At 48.4% G+C, this 26,415-nt stretch overlaps 1 protein-coding gene across 4 annotated transcripts in view; it reads right to left on the reverse strand.

Annotated features, from left to right (window-relative positions):
- Positions 1-185: 185 nt before the first annotated feature.
- Positions 186-26,415, reverse strand: part of VASH2 (vasohibin 2) — a 38,970-nt gene continuing 12,740 nt past the window's right edge. For 2 of the 4 annotated variants that reach the window (XM_077902162.1, XM_077902161.1), the window contains exons 4-8: positions 24,282-24,338; positions 23,454-23,528; positions 16,801-17,182; positions 15,480-15,595; positions 186-3,449 (exon numbers count right to left, since the gene is read on the reverse strand). In XM_077902162.1, coding sequence (XP_077758288.1) covers positions 3,377-3,449; positions 15,480-15,595; positions 16,801-17,182; positions 23,454-23,528; positions 24,282-24,338 — 703 coding nt within the window. In that variant the 3' untranslated portion in view covers positions 186-3,376. The remainder of the gene's footprint in view (positions 3,450-15,479; positions 15,596-16,800; positions 17,183-23,453; positions 23,529-24,281; positions 24,339-26,415) is intronic. The other 2 variants (XM_077902164.1, XM_077902163.1) reach the window with 1 other exon arrangement.

Raw genomic sequence — 26,415 nt, forward strand, 5'->3', positions numbered from 1 at the left:
GTCTTAGGGTGATACTAAGGAAGTGAATGAAGATGCGCAAAACAATAGTGTTGAGTGTAAAGTCTGAAAACTGGAAGAAGACAGGGATGAGGGAGTGATAAATGAGTTTACTAGGACAAGTATGTAGTAAAAGGACAAGAAAAAATAAATCACACCATCTTACATTTTTGGAAGAAAAACAATCCTTAAGTTTCCAGGGTGGTTTTATTAAAGTTCCATGCTGTGTATAAACATACAAGTGATGAGAAAAACATTAACTTGAAACATGCACTTATCTGGCATTCTCTAAAATACCATTATACAAGTTTTCCTTTACTTAGAAAAATACCCACTAAAACAATCACAGTTTTCCTTAAAGATTTAAAAAAAAATGTATTGGCCAGAACAAAGTCCAAGAGAATAAACAAGATTCTGAATTGTGTGTCAAAAAAACTGTACAAGGTTGTACATAAAACTATAGCTTACAAAAGCCTCAGGTATAGTAAGAATACGGAATTAAGATTTCCAAAGTTCTATTTACCAATATCTATTAATAAAATCCTTATGAAATAATTGACTTAGAAAAAGTGAAATGCTCATGATTTCAAAGTGTATAGAAAATACTAAAAATACTAAATATCACTTTCTGAAATAAAGTGTACTCAAAACAGCACAACATGGAGTCTAAAATCAAGATTTCTGTCATCTGATTTAAACTTTGCATATAACCCCATAATGGCTTAAGCATAAAATTTCTCTTGCATTAAGAATTTTAAAAACTAGATTCAAATCATAGTTTAATTTTTTCTTTTGAATAACAGCCAGTTTTAAAATCATTTGGGGGGGTTATGTCATGGCTTTTTGTTTTATTTTTTATTTTTTGCCTTAATATCATTTTAATTGAATTCCTGCACTAGAATTTAAGAGTTTGGTGCCTTTCTCAAATCTTTTAGAAATTAGCATAATTCCATAGCTAATAAAAACAGAATGAAAACTAAGAGGATTTTAAATTAATTTTCATGTTTCTGTGACTAACCCTTGCTTTGGGGGAATAAATCTTAAAATTAAGAAGTGAGTGGAAAAAAATCAGATTACTAATTGAATCACCAAACCAGCTGGTAGTTTTAAGGCTTATACATCAGAATATTAGAATAGTTCGTGTTCCTATTCTTTAACGCTTTTTTTGTGGGAAACGAGGCTATGCAACTACTGACATTCTGTATTTTGGATGGGACAGTACTTAACTAATACTTGGAAAATCCTATTCCAAGCTCTTAGAATTGATTGCAGTGTAGAAGTTGTATACTTATTGGAGATAATAAAGTTTCAGATTGATACACATAAGATACATATAGCTTGGGGATCCCTGGGTGGCGCAGCGGTTTGGCTCCTGCCGTTGGCCCAGGGCGCGATCCTGGAGACCCGGGATCGAATCCCACGTCGGGCTCCCGGTGCATGGAGCCTGCTTCTCCCTCTGCCTGTGTCTCTGCCTCTCTCTCTCTCTGTGTGTGACTATCATAAATAAAAATTAAAAAAAAAGATACATATAGCTTGTTTTTCATAGAGCTAAGTCAGTATTATTTTGAGAATGAGTTGATTAATTCAAATATTTAAATGAGTTTGCCTTATGAAGATACACAAAGATGCTTCATCTTAAACTCTGATAATATTGTTAAAAACAGTGATTAAGTTCAGAATTTTTAACTTCTGTATTTTAACCTAATTGACATGTACACTTATTTGGTCCTTTTCATGTAAAGAACACTAAACTTCCTTCTTTTTCAAGAAAATGATAATATTAATGGAAACACTAATACCGTTGAGTTGCAGCGTAAAGTGAGCTCATGTGCATGTGGCCAAAGGACAAAGTCCCCTCCAGTGGTTTTACTGGTAGAGAATCTCAATAAGCAGATTCTTATTTTTCTATTCCCCTTTCTAAAATCACCTTCAGTCATTTCTTTGACTGAGAGGGAGCACTGACAACTGAAATAACACTTCCGTTGACCAGCAGACCCCACTTAAGTATGCATGGTAGTCTCACGAGCGGGCATGGTCGCCGAGCTGAAACAGATGAAACAGAAGCATACTCTTGATGTTGATAACGTACAGACTTGGCGGCTGGAGTCACTCTGTGTGGTCTGCAGTCAGAAGTTACACAGATTCTCACGCTGTACTTCACGGACTAAATCCCGCTCTCCAGCCTAACACTGTACTTGAAGACTTCCATTTAAGAAAAGGTTCTGCATCTCATTGCATTTTCCTATACCAGTTCCTAAATGTCATGAAGTGGTACCTAAAAGCAAGGGACTGGAAAGTGACCACATCCTGCCACATTTGGTCTTAATATAAGACATCAGAGCACCTCTCTGACAACAGCGAGGCCTTCAGAACAAGGCCTGACTCAGAGGTTAGGAATCAGATGGAACGAGAACAGAAAGGTTACCCGGCTCTCAAGACTCCCACTGATTCACTCCTGGCCTCTGCCTCTCTGAGTGCGTGATTGTTGGAGGTAATTGCAATACTGCTAAATTTGTGTAACACTGCCATGACCCCTTGTGCTTTTTCCCCCCCCCCCTTTTTTTTTTTTTGCTGGAGTTTGCAAAGTTTAAATATTAATGACAGAACATAGACTGCCTTCTGCACGTGCTTTCTGTTGTGTTTTGAAAGAACAGAAACCCTTGTCAGTGAATGCTTTAAGAAACATTAAGAAAGAAGTAACTCCAAGGTCCTGAAAATAGTTTCCCGTATTGCCAGAAGAATTGCAGTGCTTTTTTAGTAAAACACTTAATATAATACCTTAAATCCTATTCGGTGTGCACCAAGGAAAAATTCCAAACTTTGTGGAGGTCCCCATTTGGAAATACTGGGGAAACAATACAAATAGAATATAAAACAAAAACCCAAAACTCCATTAAGTTTGCATATCTGATGTCAAGATGCTGAGGTAATATTTGACTGCTTAGAAAAAAAAGAAATCCCACCGATCTCTGCCTCTGTTATTGCTGAAAAAGACATGACTACTGGCTGAGTTACCTTACTGTACCTGGAGTGGGAGGGAGGGTTTCGGCCACATTTACTACTGGTGAGGCATCGTGTTCAAAAGCAAGTAAACAAAAGTAGGTAAATGGGAAGATAGAAAAAACACAGTTACGAATTACCCTTTCTATCTGCAGTCCAACCCCCGTGGGGTTTCTTAACTTCAGCCTTTCCGGGTTGCCCCTTCGTGAATTTCTTCAGAGTTCATTGTCACCACCCACTCAGATTCCACGTCCAAGGGAATCCTTAAAAATAAAATTCACAGGTTCTCAATAAATAGTTGCAGTTCCTCCTGAAGATGCTGCGGTAAAGTGCAGAGAGAAGCACCACGGAAGCCCTCTTGCTGGCTGATATGGCTTGCCTAGATCCGGATTTGGTAGCCCACCTCGTTCAGCGTGCCGAGGTCAGTCACCTTCTTCTCAGGCAGTGCAGGCCTAAGGGTCAAAGGAAGGTGGGGAGAGACAGAAAGATGACTCAGTATTTGATTCAGGAGGCTCGACTTGGTTCTCCTAACCCTTCCGAGGCTTGCCCGGCTCCCACCCCACCCCGCCAGCCCCGGTCCCCAGCTCCCCCTCCGTGTCCTCAAGGCCACTTTGATGAGATTTTGGGAACATTTTCATGGGCTTCCAACGTAGGGTTCAAAAGGCCTGACAGGTTGCCAAATGAGTTTGTCCAACTCGAAGCTGAATTTGGTCACACTAACTTCTGGAAAACCTTGCAAGGGTCTAAAAAAATTTGTACGCAGTACAACAGAACAAACACCTCAGCCACAGTCTCCTTGAAACCTTGGCCTCCTGGTGCTCGTGCCCTGGGGGGAAGCCCAGCAACTACAGGACCTCTCAGGCAGCAGTTTCCCACGGAGAGATGCTCGCCTATCTTCGATAGAGGGTTACTCTTCCAGGGGCCCGTGGGTGGCTCAGTGGGTGAAGCATCTGCCTTCGCTCAGGTCCTGATCCCAGGGTCCTGGGATGGAGCCCCATGTAGGGCTCCCTGCCCAGCCAGGTGTCTGTCCCTCTCTCGGCTCCTCTCTCCACTCAAACTCCCTCAAATTTGTCTCTCACTCTTTCTCCCTCAAATTAAATAAATAAAAATCTTAAAAAAAAAAAAAGTCACTTCTTTCAGGCCTCAATGCGTAAAATTGGGGTAAATCCTTTACAATCCATCTGAAAAAGCCTGTCAGTGGGGTAAGTCATCCCATGGCAAATCACTTCTCCTTCCTGAATACATTTTCTAAAGTACTAATAAGCATTTAAGTGAAGTCATGTCTGACAGCACTTCAAGCTGGAAAAAGAAAATCTGTAAGCACATCCCCTGTCTTCATTGAAGACATTTTCCTCAATGACTTCCCGCTACAAAATTCCGCCCAAGCATGCTTCCAGCTTCTCTCAGTTTTTCCATCACTTAGTGAACCTCCTACCTTCTCTGATGAGAGGGAACCGAGCTTATGAACCAGCTTAGCGTGTTCAGTATCACTAGAGAGTTCTAATTCAAAAGTTTCACAGGTAGCCATTGTTACCGGAAGACTGAAGATATTCTTTTCAAACTTTATTTATTTATTTATTTATTTATTTATTTATTTATTTATTTATTATTTATTATTTTTTATTTATTTATTTATGACTGAAGATATTCTTAGGCCACACGTGATCCTCGTTTTCAGCGTTTGAAGAAAAGAGACCAAGATGAAAATAGAACTGTTTAAAAGTTTCTTGGTTTCTCCTTTGAAGGGTTTCCTAACAGTCTTCCCCTGGTACGAACATGCTCCAACTCCTTTGGGGTTAACAAATCAACGGCTTGCAAACGTCAAGAGGGGGCTGCATAAGGACATGAGGCTCAAATTTTGGCAACAAGTTCTAGCACCCTACAAATGCTCATTCTCTCTCTCTCTCTCTCTCTCTCTCTCTACCCACCTCCGTCTCCTCCCCCTTCCTCTTCACCCCTCCCTCCCTTTCTCTCAACAGCCTGTGAACATCCCCTCTGGACCTGATTATTCAAAGTGGTCAAGAAACCCTCCCCGACTTGCTAGCTGGCATTACCAAGGAACCTGTGGACGGCCTTGCCTCTGTGCTGCCCGAGCCTGGTTTCTCAGCGTGACCACATGCCCTGCTTTACTGGTCAGGAGTCCTGTGCCCGGTGCCCATGGTGCCCCAGGTACACAGACGGTGCCGACAAATACGGGTGACAGTGGACAGAAGTCCCAGCGCTTCCTTGCATGTAGACCCCTGCTCACTGTACCAAAGAGCTCAAGGCCTCTGCCCTTCAGGGTGATGGTGTCCTCCAGCCATATATACCCTAGAGATCGGCCATTCCCTATAAACCGATCCTACGGGGGCCCCTGTGAGGACCATTCCTGAGTTGACAGCTGAAGGGAGCACACTTTCACCTGAGGGTTCAAACTTAAATGTGCCTCTCTGCCCTCAGCCCTCAGCCCTCAGGCCACTGACACCCAGAGAACCAGGGCTCTTGCAGACCAGTCTGGTTCACAGTCCACTTGTACCTGGTTCACTTTCTCAAAGAGCCTGCAACAGAGTCTCTGTTTTGTTTGCTTGCCTGAGGCGGGTCATCCTTTCAAACAGCTAATATGGGATTTTCTCCTTCAGGCAGACCCCCTAAAGTGAGCATCACCCTGAGGCCAGTGTGGTTAGAAAGGCAAATCTACTTCTGCCCTCCTCAACATGCCCCAATTTCAGAAAATCCAGCAATCAAAAAACAAAAAAAAATCATTCGCCACAGGATGAGCTTGAAGTATCCCTGTGCATTCGTCGCTTTAAAAAGGATTACGTGGAGGTCATTTCCTAGAGCAATTAAAATATAATCTCCACACTCCCTTTCCTGGTTGTAGAACTACACGAGCATACTTTCCCTAACCAGATATAAGTCACATTTGGGGACGCCCAGGTGGCTCAGCAGGTGAGCATCTACCTTCGGCTCAGGGAGTGATCCTGGGGTCCTGGGATCGAGTCCCGCATCGGGCTCCCTGCATGTCTTGTCATCCCTTCAAGGTCCAACCCAAACACCACTTCTCCCATGAAGCATTTTCTGACTTCTTCCCTCACAATGCATTACTCCTTGCCCCCTATATGCTAGGGCATTTTCTCGGGCACATCTGCTAAAGAATCCTGCAGGTTCATAATCCTTAGGCCTGCCTCAGGGACTGGACAAATTGAGCACAGAGATCAAGTCAAATTCAGCTACGAAGCCCTACTGTTGAACAGCCTGTACTTCTCAATAAACTTGGGTCAAGTTCTCACTAGCATGTAAATGGCTGATAGGGGGCTCATTATGTTACCCTTATCATGGGCTATTTTAAACAAAGCACTAAGGCAGGAATTCAAGTCACCCCCATGACATTCCAAGCACTAACAAGTAGGAAGAAAAAAAAATTTTTTTTTTTTTGGTCTGTACAGGAGAGGCTTTACCTAACCTCTGAAAGCCACTCGGGGAAGCTGCCTCTTTGAAAAGCTAAATGTGGCCCCGGAACAACAGAAAGCTTGAGGGCTTCCGAAGGAGAGGGACTAGATTGTCCCCTTCCTTGGTAGCCCCCTCTCTCCACTCCTCCTAGGTATCCAGAACCAAGGGAAGAACGAAAGGTTAATACTGGCAGAAAAGGAGTTCAACTGAGAGCCCCAGTGAACTGCCTGAAAGAGGAAACCCTTTTCTCTCACCGCGATACTGGCTACAATTTCCTGGCCTGGTGAAGGGCAGAAGGGGATTATCACATCCTGCCACCTGCCGGTGGACCCCAGCCAGAAATCCTGTTCCCTCCTGGCCAGCTTGTCTCAGGGCCAGAGCTGGGTGAGCCTGCGTGTGGAGAGACCTCTTCCAAGTGCTCCCCTGGCTATAATTAGAATTCTGCAAAAGGATTTATTTTTAAGAGACACAAGCACCGGGATGATGATTCAGCTGGATCTGCACTTGCCCAGAACCTCTCATCGGATCACGGTTATTACTTTAGACTGAACAATATATTTCTCTGAACCCCTCCCCAGTCCAGAAAAAAGGGAAGATCACAGAGGATCTTCCTATTGAAGGATGTTCCTATCCTCAGCCCACCTTCTGTTTTAGGGGCAGCAGGGTCGGGGACTTGAAGAGGACTCTGTGGATGGAAGGAGGGGGCACTTCTCTCCACACACAAATGAATAATCCCAGCCTCGTCTGTTGTCGTGTAAACATATCCAGGGTGACTTAGGGTGACGGCTTGATGGCCTGGTCCCAGGTGTCCCCTTAACCCCAACCTCAGGCCTACATTCCTAGAGCCAACTACAGCAGAGGGGAGGTAGGTTGAGGAAGACAGGATGGTGGCTCCATAGAGAAGATATTCTGTAGCAGGGAAACCTTGTTTTCCATCCTTATGCCACATGGTGGAAATTCACCCTCTGGATTTGTGGCTTTTTTTTTTTTTAAGTAATCTCGACTCCCCACGTGGGACTTGAACTCACGACCCTAGATCAAGAGTCCCATGCTGTACCAAGTGAGCCAGCCAGAGGCCTCACACTCTAGATTTTCAATGTGATCTTTGGTTCTAGGCAGCTGGGGGGAGACAGGGGTCTCTGAGTGTTGCAGTTTGTCTCCATTTTATAAGGCTTGTGATTCATCGACTTGACCCAAATGTACATATATAAAAAACTAGTAGTATTCGCCACTGCTTCCTAAACCTTGACGGTCTGGGGAGAGCAAACTCTCTCCTAGGTGTGCCACGTGGCACCTCGAGTCTCGCAGACACCCCGAGGCAGCCTCCGTGCCCAGGAGGAGCGTGGCTAGGTTCTAGGTTGGTGTCAGTGAAGCCATAAGGAACCTCAGAACCCGAGAGCTCACGGCAGCATGTGGAGGACCAAAGTGGGGACAGCACGTGCTAGGGCTGAGCATACCAGCTGCTGTGTCTGTGTGAGACTGGGTTTAAGAGAGGAAGCAGTAAAGTGGAGGGAAAGCCTACAGGGCTCCCCGTCAGCCCCCCATCCCTTTTCTGCACCTCTGACTACGGCCCGCGTCTGGCACACCTCCTGCCCCCACCCCAAGCAGTTGCTGGGGAGCAGAGATCGGGGGCCTGAGCAGCAGCCGGGAGAACAAAACGCCTGCAACTTGCTTTCTACTTACTCACCCAAAACAGTTTGTTAAATAACACTTTGTGCCAAGTACCTTGTAGGTCTTGGGGTTATACCAGGACAAACAGCAGCTCCTGCTCTAACTGGACCCAAAGTCCATTCCCTTTCTTCTGATGGATGTTTAACTCTTGCTTCTCCCGAATGAGTAGGAGATACTTTGGGGGACGCAGCCCATCTGTGTCCAGTTCAGGGCTGCCTGATTGGGAGGCATGGGCCACCGGCCTATTCACGCTTCTTACTCCTGTCCCCCTGAGGTCACGGCCCCTTGGGGTGGGCAGTGCATTGCCCATGGGTTCACCCACTCACCAGCACACACAAGCACACCCACAGGGACCAGTTTAGCTATATTCCTTGTGGACTTGGGGTTCTAGAAAGGTATATGCAGTAAGGGTGCAACTCTAACACTGACTGCTCGGTCCTCAGTACTAAGGGTGTGGAACAGATTAAATCAGGCATGGGGCCGGCCCAGCATTTACAAGTTCAGGCAAAGACCCTGGACCCTTCTCTCCTGTCTAGTCTGGCAGGAAGTGGGTCAGGCTGGGCACTGATTTAGGACTTAGGACCTGTCTCGGTAGGCCTCAGCTGGAGGGCCACAGGAGGAGGGACGATTTCTTCCCACTTGTCACCCTCATTCCAAGCCAGTCCTGCTCCCTGTGCATATTCCCTACTTCCTAGGACAGCAGGAACCCTGCTGGCAGTTGCCAGATGGTGGGGGGGTAGGGGGTTGAGGGGGGGGTGGGAAGACAGCTGAAGTTGCTGTGTAAGCAGACAGGCCTCAGCCCAAGAGAATGGGCTCAGAGGAGATTCTCCAGGCCCTGCCCCTTCTGGCAAGACCTCCCTAGATAGGAGGCTCTGGCCAGAGCCGGAGAGCCACAGGCCACTGTTGGAGATTCCAGGGCACAGCTTCCTGTCCTTGCTGAGAACCTCTCTAGGACCTCCAAGAGGCTCTTGCTCCCTCGGGTCATGTTGTCTTTGCTGATAAGGCTCATCATCCGTCCTGGTTTTTACAAGCATCCCCAGGGATCCCAGACCCTATAAAAATCCCAGGGAAGCTAAACTGAGTTGGAAACTACTTTGTGGGATGCCTGGGTGGCTCAGTGGTTGAGCAACTGCCTTGGGCCCGGGGCGTGATCCTGGAATCCCGGGATCAAGTCCCACATCGGGCTCCCCGCATGGGACCTGCTTTTCTCTCTGCCTGGGTCTCTGCTTCTCTCTGTGTGTGTCTCTCATGAATAAATAAAATATTTAAAAAAAAGAAAAAGAAAAAAAAAAAAAGAAACTACTTTGTCTGAGCTCCTAGAAGGAAATTCCCCATCATCCAGGAGGGCTTACTTCTCTCTCTCTCCTTCCACAGTCATCCTTTTATTTCCTTTTATTTTTTTTATTTTTATCTCTATATCTATCTATCTATCTATCTATCTATCATCTATCTATCTATCTTTTGCTTCCCCTCTACTTCCTTGCTAAGGAAATTACCTCCTTTTCACCTTTGGGGACATTTTCTCATCTAGGATCAAAGGAGAATGGAATGCCTTCTTGATCCTCATTCAAAATATCTTCCACGGGATTAGGCCACGGAATCAAATGGATTCTCTATGACCTCATCATGACTTCCTGGCCTCACTCCGGAGCAATTGCCCGGAGGCATCGTTGCAATCCTTCAAGACAGAATGGAGCAGGAACTCCTTTGTCTAGCTTGGGGCCAGCAGTGAAAGGAGACCTTATCTTAAGATGGGGCTTAGTAACCTCTGTGACCCTGAGGGTCTCCAGCAGGGTGAGGAAAGGCCCCTAAAGCCACAAACCACCACAGGGACAGATGACCAAGACGGGGAATCAGAGAGAAAGAAAAAGGAAAGAAGAGAATCATAAATAGCCAAGAAGAGCAGAGGAGGGTCAAGAAGGGGGAAAGAGGAGTCCAAAAGCGGAGGGAGAACAAAGACTTCCCAGGGGTCCTTAGGGACTCTTGCCCCACTTGCGAAGAATGTTCCACGTAGTCACTCCAATTGGCATGAGCGGCTTTCATGCTGACACAGGCAGCCCAGCCAGAAAACCACTGTCCGCTCAAGCCTATGCTCCCAGATCGAGGCCAACACTGTAAGCCAAGAGGTGTGGACTGTCAGAGACAAAAAGGACCCCAAGGAGCATCGGTGGTTCTCAGCAGGGGAACTGTTGGCATTTTAGGTGGAAAGGTTCTTAATGGGGGAGCACGAGCTTTGCAGGGGGTTTACCATCCCTGGCACCCCCTCTGGGACCGGTCATGGTTATAAGCAAAAACTTGCCCCCCTACTTCATTTCTAACCCTTGTGCCCCGAGGATGTCCTTCCTGGCTGCCGTGGAGAAGCACTGCGACCGCCCTCAGCCAAGAGCTGCAAGGGGACCCAGGCCCGGCATGGGGAAGCAACCGGTAGAGGTTCACAGCAGGTCTTTTCAATGTAGACCTCAACCTCGGTCTCCCTGTCTCTTTTAGAACCACACGGAACAATGTGACTGCTCTGTGTGGAGGGGGCTTCAGGGAGGGGAGCAGAGTATGACATAGGACTGTGGGCGGAGGGTGGGAGAGTCCCTGCTTCCCTCTTGAAACCTTGCCTTGGCTGACACTAGGGCAGGCTCTGCTGCTTGCCCTCCCTCCCAGCTGACTCTTCTGTCAACCCAGTGACACTGATCCTCCTTTCCAGAAGGATTATTCAGACAAGTGCAAAAATGGAGAGGAATGCAGGGCTACAAGTAGCTCCGGCTGTAGGCATGAGGTTGACAGGGATAAAAAGCCACTAAAATTATCCCGGCACAGAAAGGGGCTGGGACCCCACAGCTGCTGGGCCTCTTGCCTGTTATGGTAATATTCCACCCTCTGGGCCACTCCCAAGCTTCATTATGGCACCCAACACATTTAGAAATGATTTGATGGTCTTGTGTAATGCTGGGAAAATAACACGGTGACAGGGCCACCAAACCCTCCCTAGTCCCTGGCCATTCTACCGTACGATGCCCAGAATTTTAGTGGAGTTATTGGGTCACAACCAGATGTGTCCCTTTCTTGTTTCCTCATCAAGTCAAGAGTACCTAGAGAACAGCCTGCTTGGTGAAGGCCATGGGTAGAAGCTGAGAAGCTGCTCCTCTCCAGACATACCTCTAGGAACCAGGGTGTCCTGGTGTCTAGTCTATGGCAATGGTGGGACCTGGGATCTGGAGGGGGAGGGAGGGCTCAGAGCTTCCGTCCTTTCTGTACCCCTTCCTCACGCAGCCCTCCATTTAACTTTCCACCCTTGCCTCTCTGGCCCCTCTGGTCCCTGTAATCCCTTACCCAGACCTGCAACCCAGAAGGTGGGGTTTAGGAGGAATCAGGGACACCTTGTAACACCTCAGTTCACTTGAAACTTCAGCCAAGATGCCCGCCCTCTAGATTCCCCTCCTGACCTCGAAACTGGGAAAAGAAGTGGTAGGGGCTTCGACTACCAAGGACGGTTATGGTCTTCCTGGATTGGCTCATGTCAAGTGGTCCGCAGAAACCTGAAAGCCACCTGGGCTCCCTTGATGGTTAAACTCTTCCAAAGCCACCCTCCCCCGGTTGTGAAAAAGAAAATCCCTGACCCACTAGGGGGAGTTGATAGAGGAAGACTCCTGGGAACCAGTGCTGTGCCCAGGAGAAAGGGCTGTGGGGACAGGATAAGGGTCTGGGGGGTTCCGGAACTGGTTGCAACTACTCTTCGCCATTTTGGAGAAGTTTATGTTTTCACTGAACCACAAGCTGTCATCACCTCTGTGCTCCTGGGGCCTGCCTGCTGGGGCTGGGATCAACTTCGGGACGTGGAGGGAAGTGGGGGATGGCACTGAACCCCCATCTTCCTGCAGGTCTTTCTTCCTGACCCCTCCGGTGATGACTGCCCTCTCCCTACTGACTTTCTCCCCATCCCCAGGCCTACTTCATGCCTCTGGGCCGACAGGAGGGGCAAGGGCCCATGGGGACCTGGCACTAGAAGGTGGCTTTGGACTCACAACTGCGGCAGTTTAAGAGCTGTCCTCTGCAGGCGCAGGCGTGGTCGCTTGCCTTGGCTGTGACAAAGTAGCCAGAGATTAGGGTATGGACATGGCCTGGCGGGAACTGAAAACCAGTTTCTCTGCTTGGCCCCTAGAAGGACCAGACAGGCCCTTCCCAAAGTGTCTTCGGTGGAGCCCAACCATGGCAGTGAGGCCAGGGTCACAGCCTTCACCTCAGCACCTCGGTCTCCAGAGGCCCAGGCAGGCCGGGCAGAGCTGAGGCCCGGAATCACACTCAGCCTCATCTGCCCCCCTCAGCAGACTGGGGTGCCTGCACCCTGACATTCTGCTGCTGTTTTTAGAGCCAACCCCCAAATCAGTTCTCGCATCCTGACTGAGCAAACTGTGGCTCTCCAAGAGTGGTCCCTGGGCCAGCAGCATCTGCATCACCTGGGAACTTGCCAGAAGAGCAGGTTCTGGAGCCCCATCCAGATCTGCTGAATCACAAACACTGGGGGAAGGGGCCCCGCAGTCTGTTTTAACAAGCCCTCTGAGGGTTCTGTGCTTGCTCAACTTTGAGAACAGGGCGTAGGATCCTTCCATCTGTCCTCAGATGGGCCTTCAGACTGCATGCAGCCCCTTCTCCACCCCACGCAGAAAACCCACCCGCTCTTCCTCACTCCCACCTCACGGCGCACCTCCTTCCCCCGCAGGATAAACGCCACGTAATGCCTTTTCTACCCTCTTCTACATGACCTTAAACTCTCCCTTATTTTCCTCCTTCCTTTGCTCCTATGATCTTAACAGCTGGCTCCTGCAGGTGCAGACGCCCCTTCACACTCCTGGTCCATAGTCTCCGCCTATTCCTTCCCCGTCTCCTGTTCTGGTCCTTCTTCCTCTGGGCTACTCAGGGCCTGCCAGTGCTTCCTTCCTTCCTCACCGACTTAGCCAGCTATGGCTCCAACTGTCACTTCTAAGTAGATGGCTCTAATGTCATTATCTCTATTCCTCAAACTCAGCTCTGCATTCTCAGCTGCTTGTAGGACGCTCGCCTGGGATGCCGGACAAGTGGCTCAAATCCCACAGACCAGGCTCAAATGCACTTTCTTCCTCTACTGTTCTCAGACCACCACCACCTAGTGTGGCATCTGATTTCTGTCTCCATGACCCGTGTCTGAGATCCTGCTGGCTTTGCCATCTCTGGACACTCACGGTTAACTTTTTCTGGTTAAAAACTTAACATGCCTTGGACTGCAAAGTTCCTGGGGATGCAAGTAAAATGCATGTAACAAGCATGGTCCAAATAACCCACACTGCCATTCCGTGCATGAATCCATCAGGTGGTATGCTCAGGACTTTAGGGTTTAGAGGGAAAAGCAAGGCTTTATGGACCGCTCAATGTCTGCGGCAGACTGGGAGCTCCTAAGGGAAGACTTAACCTCCTGGGACAGGAAAGCTAACAAACCAGAGAAAAGGGCCCCTCCTCTGCTTTTTGAGTAACCAGATTCCTACTTCTGGGTCACTGGCTCTATGCTCCGTGACCCTCTGGGAAGGGTTCACATGTGCGCAGCCCTCTGAGACAACTGCTACTTTGTTCAGGGATGCCAATGAATGGATGACTGCATCAGAGTGGGGGAGAGATAGGGTTGGGGTGAAGGTCAGGGTCAAAAGGCAAGGGCAGTAGTCAGCAGCAGAGGCAGGATTAGGGTCAGGGGCATGTACAAAAGATCCAAAGCCATCTCGCTCCCTGAAAGGACAAAGCCATGCTGAAGCCTCCATGTTTTCCAGCTTCTCTTGTTGCAGGAGCTCCCAACACCCCCCCTCTACCCTTTTCTCCCCTCCCCTTTCAAAGCCTGGACCCCAGTTATCTCAGCCAATACCTTCTGGCTGTAAGTTCTGCACCCTGGGTTTGGGAGTGGGAAAGAGGGTGGAGACAACAGGGAATCTTCCTCAGAACGCACAACACTTGGTCCTGTCCTATTCTTCCAAAACCAGAATCCACACTTCCCTCCCCCGCCACCTTCCCAGAGCCAGGAGACCTGCGTTCCAGCCCCTGTCCCATCACTGACCAGATACAAGACAACACAAGATAACAAGACTTGTGTTCTGGTTTCTTCCTTTGAAAGTGAAGACTCGGGATCCCTGGGTGGCGCAGCGGTTTAGCGCCTGCCTTTGGCCCAGGGCGCAATCCTGGAGACCCGGGATCGAATCTCACGTCGGGCTCCCGGTGCATGGAGCCTGCTTCTCCCTCTGCCTGTGTCTCTGCCTCTCTCTCTCTCTCTGTGTGTGTGTGACTATCATAAATAAATAAATAAATAAATAAATAAATAAATAAATAAATAAATAAATAAATAAAATCAATCTTGAAAGTGAAGACTCAAACTCTCCTTCCTTAGTCTACAGGATTGATGTGACAACAATAACATGCGTGTGAAAAGCAGTTCACCAAGAGCTAATCGCCCTCACTACATCTTCTAAGTTGATCTTACGGCTCCTTGAGAGACAGGCAGGGAAAGCATTCTTGTCCTCTTTGACGGAGGAGCAAACTAAGGTTCCTAAAAGCTTTGCCCAGGCCACAAAGCTAACATGGGCGGCAGAGCTGGGCTCACCCTAGGCCTCCATCCACTGAACCCCACGGTCCCTGGCAGGGCGAGAGCCTACTGTGACCCAGCATGTTGCTGGTATGAAGAAAAGTGGTGTTTTTCCCCCTGTATAATTATGGCCCAAATATTTGCCAGGGGATTATCACTGGTTACTCTGGGCTTCCTCAGTTTCTCCAATCTGTCATTTCCCAAGCGGTTCATTTTGACCTTCAAAAGTAGGTGGGAATCACCAGCCTCAGAGCTAAGACAGAGAGGAGGAGAGTCAGCAAGGAAGAGGATGAGCCTGTGGGTATTTCTGATGCCATGATCCAAAGAATGGTCATGATTTCTGCTGATTTCTGCACAGAGGGCTACAGGGTTTTAGGGAAGTTTCATCAGTTCTAACCATCCCATCTTCTGGCTAAGGGAACGTAAGCCTAACATCATGTAGCTCACAAGGACCCGACTCAGCTCCAGACCCAGGCTTCCTAATTCTAAATCCATTGCTCCTCCCACACTGCCAGGATTTGGGGATATCCTTCAATCTCTTGCAGTCCGGAGCTTGTCCCTTGATCTGAGTCCATAACTGACAGCGGTGACGTCAGAGCAAGGGGAGTCACGTGCATAGTGGATCCTTCTCCACAGGGATGCCCCCTGAATGCGGGCCGGTCCTCTTAGAGAGCTCCGTCTGCTTCAGATGCCACGCAGGACAGAGGTTTGTCCCCTCAGGCCAGGACAACCCCGCCCCCCCCGCCCCGGATATGTGTGTTGGGCCTTTAGCTGGGGAAGAGGTAACACTACTCACGATTTGTCTCTCCTGCCGAGCCGTCTCGGGGGGCTCGCCTGTCTCCTTCGGGGGGACAGGGATTTCCCCCGGCTTCTCACTTGGGTTGGAGAATGGGCACTTGCAGGTTTCAGGATCTGAAAGAGATGTGGGGAGTTACCACACCGGCTCCGCAAGGGAACCACTCCCACATCCTCCTACAGCATCTCAGCCCCCCACCTGCCATGACTGCAGGGCTTAGATGGTACCAAGTTGGAAGACTTCAAGGGGGATCGCTCGGTCTGCACCTGCAAGGAGCAAAGTACCCCCTCCCAGAGGCTGCAATGATGACTTTGTGCCCCCCTTCCACAGCAGAGGAGCAGAGCCCGATGCCTCAGCCACCTGGGGCTGCATCTGGGGCTCGGTGCTATCCCATGAAGGCAAAGCCCCATCTACATTGCCCCTAGTAACCAGCTCGTCTCCCTCTGACCCTCCCACCCCACCCACAGGAACAGAGTGCTTTCAATGGTCAAGAATTTCCTCTCCAGGTCCCTCACGGTGAAGAGGACAAGTCTCCAGGAGCTAAACAGAACCAAGGCTGAGGTCAGCAAAATCTCTTTCCCTGGTGGTCCTCAGGGTACACACAGGTTTTCTTTCAGTGACTCCATAAGGCCTAGAGGGACGAGGACAAGCAGCCATCATATCACCATGGCAGTGACATGATAGAAGGAAGAAGGGCTTATGAGTACAGTTTATATGAAGCCAGCACAGTGAATGCTTCTTTGTTATTTTGACATCAGGTCAGAATTTCATGCCAAAATGCATTGCAATTCAGAGATATAAGGCGACTCAGTGAAAAATTAGAAAGCAGGGTGACCCGCTCCCCCTCGTGTGCCCAGGGCCTTCTTGTTTTTTTGTTTTTGTTTTTTTTTCTTCTTGGTTTTAAGTGCCAAAAATTGCATGGCCTAGGAAACCCCCCTGATTCAGGCAAACTGGGAGGACCGGTCATCCTATTATAAACACTAAAACAAAACAAGACTAGAGCCTTAATCTAAAATGAGTAAGTAACATTTTAGATTTGATTTCATAGGAGGAAGTAGAGGCCAAGACATTGCTTTAACGATAACATCTAAATTGACTTTAGTTCGTTTTTGAAGCAGTACATACAAAGAGAAGCTTTAATTGTCCATGTCAAATAGCAGATGGTTTACATTTTTTTGTTTTAATAGGGTGGCTACGAAGCAAGATAACCTCAAGAGGCTTTTTTGACCATCCCAGAAACGTGGGGCACGAGGCAAGAGGGAGACAGAGAGGGTGGGAATGGAACACTCTTGTGTCACTCATTCGCCCTCCTAGCACCTACCTTCATTCTCATGTCCCTGGCATATTTCTCCAGCTCCTTCCTTATGTCGGCCCTCAACATCTTTGAGACATTGAGGACTAGCTGCTTCCACTCTATGGGCTGGAAGCTATGAGGCTCGTGGGGGACATACAGCCCAATCTTGACCTTCTTGACTGTGTGCAGGTACTTCTTGTAGGAGTCTTCAAAGTCAAAGATGAGGTCACTGAGAGTCCGAAAGGTCAACGGCTTGTCCATCAGCTCAGCCCTTCGGCTCATGCCCAGTGAGCCATAGCGGCCATTGCAATAAATCCCCAGCACAACATGGTGAAAGTAGTTTCCTGAGAAGTAGGTTTTAAAGCTGATGGGGAATCGCTCGATGGAAGGCTGTCCATTGGTTAGGTATCTTAGACCATCTGAGTCAAGGAAGAGAAAGGAGGCCTTGAAAATTCAGAGCTTGGACCCCTCCCAGGAAGGGAAGTGGCCCATATGGGCAAAGTAAGTGTCCGTCCCTCTATCTCTGTGCAGGCCCATATCTTACCTTTCCAGACTAATCCTTTTAAAAATGATTCACTCTGGGGGAGCCCAGGTGGCTTAGTGGTTTAGTGCCACCTTCAGCCCGGGGCCTGATCCTGGAGACAGGGATCGAGTCCCATGTCAGGCTCCCTGCATGGAGCCTGCTTCTCCCTCTGCCTGTGTCTCTGCCTCTCTATGTGTGTCTCTCATGAATAAATAAATAAAAATCTTTTTTAAATAAATAGATAGATAGATAAATAAGTAAATAAATAAAAATTATTCACTCAGTATCTTTGAGTACCTTATTATACGGTGCATGCTGAAGCCAAATTAAAACAGGGCAATGAGAAAAACTTGCCTTCCACTTTAGTAATTAGATAAATGCAAAACAAAACAATGACCTTTACCCCTCCCTTGGTTTTCTACAGGGCATGTGAGTATTAAAGGCTTTTTTTCTGTAATCAGAATGATGTTCTCAGACATTTAATTCTGGCGGGCATTTGTGGGACAGAGCAGAAATTGAAGGTTTCTGCAATGTTCCAGGAGAGAAATGAAAACCAGAATCAAGGCAAGGCAGTGAGCCATAAAAGAAATAGACTGGCTGATTATCTGGATGGGAAGGCATCAGAACAAGTCACGTCTGTCCCTCATCTGCTCCTCTCATGGGTCCCAGCACACCCATGCCAACAGCCATGGGTACCACACAGAAAGCTGCCTCCAACACCCAAACCTCATTCCCCAATGCACCTGGTATTAAGATTGGCTTTCTCTACCTATCAGCCCATTTGGATTGGGCAACCTCGTCTCTCACTGTCATATTGTTTAGGGACCAGCAATCCCACAGGGGGCAGTATCAAGTAACTACCCCCACAGACTCCACATGCTGGAGGGATGGACAAGAAGTACCACAAGCTCAAGCCCATCTCAAAATCCCAGGATACTCCAGCAAGGAGCCAGTATTTCTGGAGAGAGATGCTGAAAACTCATGGTGTCACTTTTCTGCTACAAACCATTGGTGACTCCAGGGTGTTTCTAAGGTAAATCATAATCCAGGCGCTCCACGAGGTGGTTTCTGCATGGTAAGTACTTGGTCAGTAGGTACGGTTCTCTACTCTCTGAGAGTGTCTTCGCTATTTCTTGCCCCACTCCAATGTACTTTCCACACAAACGCCTGAATGTTTTATTCAAGCCCGAATTTGGCATGTGTCAACTCTTCTGCTTCAGTTTTCACTGTCTCTCATCTTCTCCAGACTTGGTCCAAATCCCTTACCAAAGTCCTGCCACCATTCAGCCCCTGCTCATTATTCCTTTGTCCAGTTTCATTAAACCCATACCCGGGACTAGCCCATGGACCTACAGTCAACCCAAGACATTTTTGAAGGCTATTCCAAGACCATAAAGAATCCACACTTGTACCCTTGGCACATATATTCCCTCATAGTGTGAAGTCACATATAAGTGAAAGTCTCAAATGACTTTTAAGTAACCTTTACATTACAAAACTGAGAGACCAAGTGACCTACGAAACTTTCAACAAAATGCCACTAAATGCCCTCTGTGCACTACACGATGCCCCCTATTGTAGTATGACTTCTTTTATGGCTTCACTCACACAGAAGCCTTCTGATGCAGGGGAGTCAAACCTGGCAAAGATCTTTGGGGTCTCGTAAAAATCATGAGTGAGAAGGATGTTGTGGGCTTATCTTCTAATGGGCGGCACCCTGGCTGGAACAGCCTCAGTGCCATCCCCTCCCCCCTTACCCCCTTCCCTGACCTTTCTCAGTATGAGTTAAGGACCTCCCTCCACCACCCAAGAATCCCTGTAGTACTTGGTGTTTAATCATCCAGTATTGTAATTATTTGTTTGCATCTCGTAAGGGTGGGAGTTGCATCCTGCCAGCTGGCGTCCGTGGGCGTTGCACAGGCCTGGCACACAGAAGTGCTTTGCCAATGCTTGCTGCAGGGATGAACTCCAGGTGAACATACCTTCCTTACACTTAACAAGACTGCCTCGGTGGGGGCCAATCCAGTACCCTTAAAAAAACGCTAAAGAAGCCAGCCTGCCGCCTCGAGGTCAGCCTTGTCCTCTGCCCTTAATTTAAGCACAGATAGCTCTTCTCTATAAAAAGTTACCTGTTTTCTCTTCACTTCTTCATGTGAGATTAACCAGCAGTAAGGGAATGAAATCACAACCTTCTGAGTCCTCTTACATCAATTCTTGCTTGTTTTGGGGGGCTGAGTTCTCTGGGGCTGGAACAATGGGAATCTTTAATTATAACAAACACTTAACCAGGGTGCATATCTCCTGTGCCAGACCGCCTACCAGTAGGGCCGTGGAGCCAAAGATGAAGAACGCAACCCTTCTCTGGAAGCCTGTTGGGGAGACAGACCTCAACATGGACACAGTATGAACAGAATGGTAGTTCCTCAAAAAATAAAAAAAATAAAAAAAAAGGAAAAGAAAGAAAGAAAAGAAACAAACACAGAGTTGCCATATGATCCAGCAACTGCACTTCTAGGTATGTACCCCCAAAAATTAAAAGCAGGGACTCGAACAGATATTTCTTGTTCACAAGAGCCAAATGGGGAAAGCAACACACGTGCTGTGGATGGATGAATGGATAAACAGAATGTGGTGTATACATACAATGGAATGTTATTAGCCTTAAAAAGTAAGGAAATTATGACATGTGCTACCACATGAATGAACCTTGAGGATATTAGGCTTAGCGGAATAAGCCAGTCACAAGAGGGCAAATACTATATGATTTCACTCTATGAGGTATCTGGAGTAGTCAAATTCATGGAGACCAAAGTAGAATGGTGGTTGCCAGGGGTGGAGGTGGGGGGAATGGGGAAATAGTGCTCACTGGGCACGGCATTTCAGCTGGGGAAGACAAAGCATGGTGCCCATGCTTACAGAACGTGAATGTTCTCACTCAACTGTACTCAACTGTACACTGAGAAATCATTAAAATGGTAAATTTATGGTATGAATACTTCACTGAAAAACACCACACTCACACACAATATGTGTAGGTCAAGCCATTATGCCGCTCACCTTCAACTTACACAGCGTGTACATCAGTGGTGTTTGATGAAACTGAAAAGAACCACCTCAGTGTGGTGTGTGCTGTACAAGAGGCAAGCCAGCATCCTGAAGGAAAGCAGAGAAGAGGCCACGGGGTGCCCATACCGACATTTGTCTTGTGGGACAAGTAGTGTCAGCCACATGGTGAAGATGGGTGGGGGGAGAGACCACTGGTCCATCCTGACACAAGTCACCATCACTAAGATTGGCTCCATCTTTATGGCTATCAGGAAAGCCTTGGGACCTGGAGCAAATGGGCACGGAGAGGGAGGGGACAAGGAAGTGCAGAGAAGGGCAGGGAAGTGGCCTGAACTTTTCTAGGGAGGAGGGGGTAGCTGGCCAAGCTCCTCGAAGATCCACCCAGCATCTACTTCTAACAACAAATCCATCACTTGAATGCGCCATGACACTTTAGTACCCTGATTAACTCCCTTCAGGGTCAGTGAGGCCCCCAGAATTGCGGTCAGGATTCTGAAGGTGACTTGGAACCAAAGGTCTCTGTTGTCAGCAGCACATGAAAGTATGCAAAGCAAGAGCAAAAGAAGGGGCTATTCGTGAGCGAATCCTGAACCCTGGACTAGCATCAAACGGGAGAAAAAAAGGGAGGGGACAAGACAGGGGACATGGGCTTCCAAGCAGCAGCTGAGCTGACCTGCTTCAAAGTTGCTGAGGTGCCATTTGTTTCCCAGGACCTGCAGAGGGGCCTGTGGGAGACACGGACCGATGGGCCAAGTCATGCCCTTCACTGGGCTCGGGGGGAAAAGCAGGCCACAGGGATGCTGACAAAGAGCAAAGAGAAAAGACAAAGATGCTGTAACTTTCAGAATCTGGGTCGGTGTTTCTGGTCTGTGCCCAAGCGTCAAATTTCCCTGCGTTCAGCAGTGTGAGCCACATTCCTCCACCCTTCCCCACCTCCCCTGCACTTCCCTAAAGGGTCATACGACTAAGAACGTCCTCTGATTTGGACCAGCCCAGAGGCCAGTCACAGGTGTAGCCCTCAAATCCCACGTAAAGCAAGATGGCCCAGGTGCACCCAGACATCCGTCAGCAGTCTGCAGGTCGCTGGTCCACCCAGGGAAGGACCTGTGCTGGGGCTCTCCCTCACTGACTGCCTCCCCCCCCAGCAAATCCCCAGCAACTGTTCACCCCCATTAACCTTGCAGGAGGCTCTGCCCAACGGCTGTGGCTGACTCCTGCCACAGAAGCCCCCGCTCCCCGCAGCTACCTGCTGCCTTCACCCGGTCCTGCCCTCTGGCTGGGCTCCCCAGGCACACATCTCCTCTCCTTTGGGAGGAGCAGGGAAGAGGGGAGGAGGGAGGACAGAACTTTGGGGAAGGACCACGATAAGGCTCAAGTTCCCATCTCTCAAGCCTGGGCACCTGTGGACGATCTCATTTCAGAGGAAGCCCACCAGCGCCAGCAGATGGCCAGAAACGCCTTCCCGTGAACGTGTGCAGGAGGCCAAGCCAACAGACGGCACCGTCCCACTGTCCCCAGTCTGATTCTGAGCCCCCGGTCCTTCCGCTGACTTCATGCTGCCCTCTTTCTCTGGGGTTTCCTTCCGCCTCTCTTGACTTTCCTTCTTCGTCTCTGTCATGGGCTCACCGTGTCCAATGAAACCAAAAAAGGTTGATTTCATCCTTATCTTTATCCCTTCTTGCTCCCTGAACACTCTCAGCTCCCCAATTTCTATTTCCAGTGAGGAGCCCCCTCCTGAGCATCACGCCCTGAACACCCCACCCTGACCTCCTCCAGGCCTCTCAAATTGAACACACTCGAATCTGAACTCGGCTCCCCTTAAATCTGACTCTCCCCGCTGAGTCCTTCAGCAGGCTGCAGGGCAGTTAGCCGACCAGCCAGTTTCCCAAGGCGGACACGTGGGCTCCTTGCCGGTCTCCTCTCTGACAGCTCACCAGCCCACAGCGGGCATCAATGACCTCCCAGCTCCTTCCTCCACCTTCATGGCTTTGAGGCCGAAATATGTCACCTCTCAGTCACCCTCATCGCTCCAGCCTGTCCTCCGCAGGCTGTCACCCAATCCAGAAACCTGTCTTGGTTGACTCCTTCCTCATCAACTTGTCACTCAGCTGGCCTCCACGTCCTGGAGATTCTATGTCCTAGATGTCCCCTCACATCCACTCCTCACATCCACCAGGACCATGGTTCGAGCATCACCATTCCCTCACGGAGCAGCTCCTAACCAGCTTTGCAGACCCGGCTCCTTCTCCAGTCTGCCCTTCAATCTGCCTGCAGAACCACCTCTCTAACATGCACGCCTGACGGTGTCGTGCCTCTGCTCCAGAGAGCTCATGGGGCTGCCCGTTGCCTCCTGAAGGAAGGTCACACTTCTCAGCACAGCACTCAAGGACCCAACTGGTCTTTCCTGGGACCACCACCCACCACGTTCATGTCTTGCTGTGTTGCCTTGGGCACTGCCCCTTCTGGCCATCCACCCCAAAGGACTGCAAGTTTCTTTGCTCTCCTAACACATTGTATTCTATTGCCATCAGCACCAAGTCAGTGCCATCACAGCTTTTCTGGACCATATTCCCCTCAGGTTGAGGAGCCAGGAGTCAGGCAGAAAATGGAACAGAAAGTATGGGAGAGACCAGACCCTTGTTTCAGCTCTAGGTTCTGCAGAGTCAAGCCTCTACACCACTGCTTGGTCTCCTTCACCATCTACTCTTAGAATTTTCCCCAGAGGTGCGTTTGGCTAATGCCATTTCCCCTTGAGTGTCTATCCTGTTGCAATGCCAGATAAATGCACAAAATAATGAATCACGCTCTCTCTGTAGGGTCTCTAAGTTGGAATTCTCCTTGTGACTAGTGGATCTGGCCTGAGAGCTGGCCCTAATGCAGGACTCAGCTAACAGGTTACACTGACGATGATCTAAGGAGCCCAACTCTGTTGGTTCAATTCCAGAAGATGAAAGTTAAAGAGAAGACACTCTCTCAGAAGGAGACAACGGGCATCTTCTCTGTGAGTCTAGGACAAACGAAGGCATAGTCAACCCCAAAGTGAGGCCACCAACTATGGAGTGAACTAGAGCAAACATAACTTCAAGGATACATGCCCAGGATGACAGCTTCAAGGCATTTGATAGGCAAGGATTCCCGGGTCATTTCTTTCGCTGTTTCCATTAACCTGTGGGGTAGAGCACAGCAAAGCATCTCAGGGGTTTTTTAATTATGAAGTCTGTCCGTCAGTCCAACAGCATGCCTGTCTCCACACTAGGTGCCATGCAGGATTATGGGGGGAAAGGGGAGAGCTCGCTGTGCAGGATGGAACCAAAGCACATCTAGACCCAGCAGAACTCAATTCTTCACTCCCCTCTCCAAGAGTTAGTTCCTGGAGGTTAGTGCCTATACTCCACAGCACCCTCCCATTGCCCAAGGACAAAGGGCATTATAAGGAGCAAGTAAAGGAGGCCACATAAAACAAACTTCAGGGGTGCCTGGGTGGCTCAATCATTTAAGCGTTCGACTCCTGATCCCAGCTCAGGTCTTGATCTCAGGGTCATGAGTTCAAGCCCTGCACTGGGCTCTGCGCTGGGCATGGAAGCTATTTTTAAACCAATATACTCTGAAATTGCATTGCCAAAAAGAAGCCTGAAACTGTGTGATGCTGGGAGTGGAGCCTACTCAAAAAACAAAACAAAAAACAACTTCACAGGCTTCCTGCATTCCTGTTGAGAGCTAGTCTCCCCCATGGAGCTTAGCTGTCAGAGTGGCCCAGCCCCTAAGCCCAAGCCAACCTGGCCCTGGGGCACCCCTCACCCCCAACCCTTATAGACCAGGATGTTTGAGCAGGGGATACAGGGAGAAAGGGTGGGAGAGGGAGTTGGCAGCTTTCAAGTAGGAGAGACGACCCTTGGCCCACAGATCATGCACCACTTACCCACTCAGCGGTCTCATTTTCCTAATTTCAAAGAACTGGGTCCCTGTATGATTATATCTGTGTGAAGTATGTAAAGGGAAAGTGACAGAAAATTCCAAAGGTCCCAGTGATTCAGCAGAGGAAGCCAGGCATTGATTTCTCAAAGGGATGAGGAGTGAGGAGTGAGGGGCTTTCCAGAAAGTTCAGTGGCCAGAAGATAGCCGAGAGCCTCTTACTCCTCACTGACCTGCCTTGAAAATCTAATTTCTAACTTAAGCTCCCAAACGCCTTGGACCTTTATAATAGCTACTTTCAATCTGCTCTGTATTCTGTTTAGTTGAATACATGTCTTAATTCATTTTATTAGACTATAAGCTCTTTGGGAATTAGGACCATTTATTTATTATCTTTCTATCACTCACAAGCCTGGCAAAAGTCCAACATATTCGTTAGCAAATATTATTAAATGAATGAGAAATAAATGAATAGATGAATGGATAAATGGGTGATTGGTGGAAGGGTGGATAGATGAATGGAAGGAAGGAAGAATGAATGGATACATGGAATGGAAAGGTGGGTGGATAGATGGATGGCTGATGGATGGAAAGAATGAATAGAATGGAAGGGCAATGGATTGGAAGGGTGCATGGATGGATAGAAGAGGTGGATGAGTGGACGGAAGGAGTAGATGGAATGGAAGGGTGGATGGATATGTGGGTAAGTAGGCAGGTGGGTGGCTGTTGGACAGATGTATGGATAGATGGAATGGAAAGATGGAAGAATTGTGGGTAGAAGGGTAGGTGGATGGCAGTAGGGCTTCTCACTAGTGCACAGTCTCTGCAGCTAAGCTTACTGTGGAGACATCATCTTCATTTCACTGGACTGACGCTAGACAAGGATTACTAAGCCTGAGAAGATGACACTATTGCCCACAGCTTGGAATTTAGCTGGTTGCCCAGAGTGTCAGGGACTGGCAAGCCTGCACCAGGTCATGCTGAGAGAGAACAAAGATTCCCTGATGGCATGCTGAGACTAGAGCTTAATTTTTTCAGAGCCTAAAGAAAAGTTGCTTTACACGTTTCTCTTTCCTGCCTCAAACAAAATCCTATAGAAAAAAGTGCATGTTGGGAAGGTGCCAATGAATCAAGGACTTGTAACCCCGACAGGGTGTATGAGATTAGATGTGTGGCCCTACAGTGGTACAGGCAGTGGCAGAAGGTGGGGCTGAGCACCTAAAGGCACTGCACACCCTCCTGAGGAGGGTCAGGATTCCCCTCCTCCGACACAAGCACATATAACAACTAGTAGGGAGGCAAGGGCTCATTATAAGCAGATTCTGGGCTCCACCCCTGGAGATTCCGATCTCAGGTCATGGTCTTAACCCTAGATGTCATTCAGAGACACCCTGCCTTGGACTGTTGTGTTGAGATTCCAGGGTGAGAGCCAGAAGATGATTTTAACAATCTCACCAAGCTGGAAATTATCAGCACAAGCCATAAGAATAGGCCATAACAGTATATAGGCTTGCCCAGCCTTTGAAAAATGCAATATAAAAAACCTTAGAGGGAAAAGAAAAAGATTGAGGGGCTACATGACTTCATTATAAAGTGACTCTTTCACTTTACCGAAGATCTCATTCAAACAGTGAGATGCCTGGTATATTTAAAGTAGAATTCAACAGGCAAAAATTCTCTCTGTATGCCTAACTTTCTCCCTGTTCATTGATCTAGTCTATATACTTTGTGTTTGTAAAGTGAGACAAACCCATAATAAATAAAATATCAAAAAATTGCCTGGCATTCCTTTCTCAGTTCCTTAAAGTTATGAGCCCCAGAAAGTGAGTTGGGGGCAGGGAGGAAGCCTCTTGTAAGCATTGCCTTCAGAGTGAGACTGACTGAGCCCAAGCTGACCCTCAGAAGGCCTCTCCCCATGCAGCAGAGCTCAGGGCGCACCTGTCTTTCCAGAAGCCCATGCACCATCAGCTGACACTGATGGCTGACACTCTGAAGCTGTCAGAAGGGAAGGAAGGATTCATTTTTCATATCCCCACATGAGCATGTCTGTAGTCAGGGCTGGCCTGGTAGGATGCGCTACTGTGTCCAGGACAAAGCAGGGGGACGTCCCAACAACCTAAACACAGGCGTTACTCATTTCA

Source organism: Canis aureus, chromosome 6, assembly GCF_053574225.1.
Source record: "Canis aureus isolate CA01 chromosome 6, VMU_Caureus_v.1.0, whole genome shotgun sequence".
Lineage (NCBI taxonomy): Eukaryota > Metazoa > Chordata > Mammalia > Carnivora > Canidae > Canis > Canis aureus.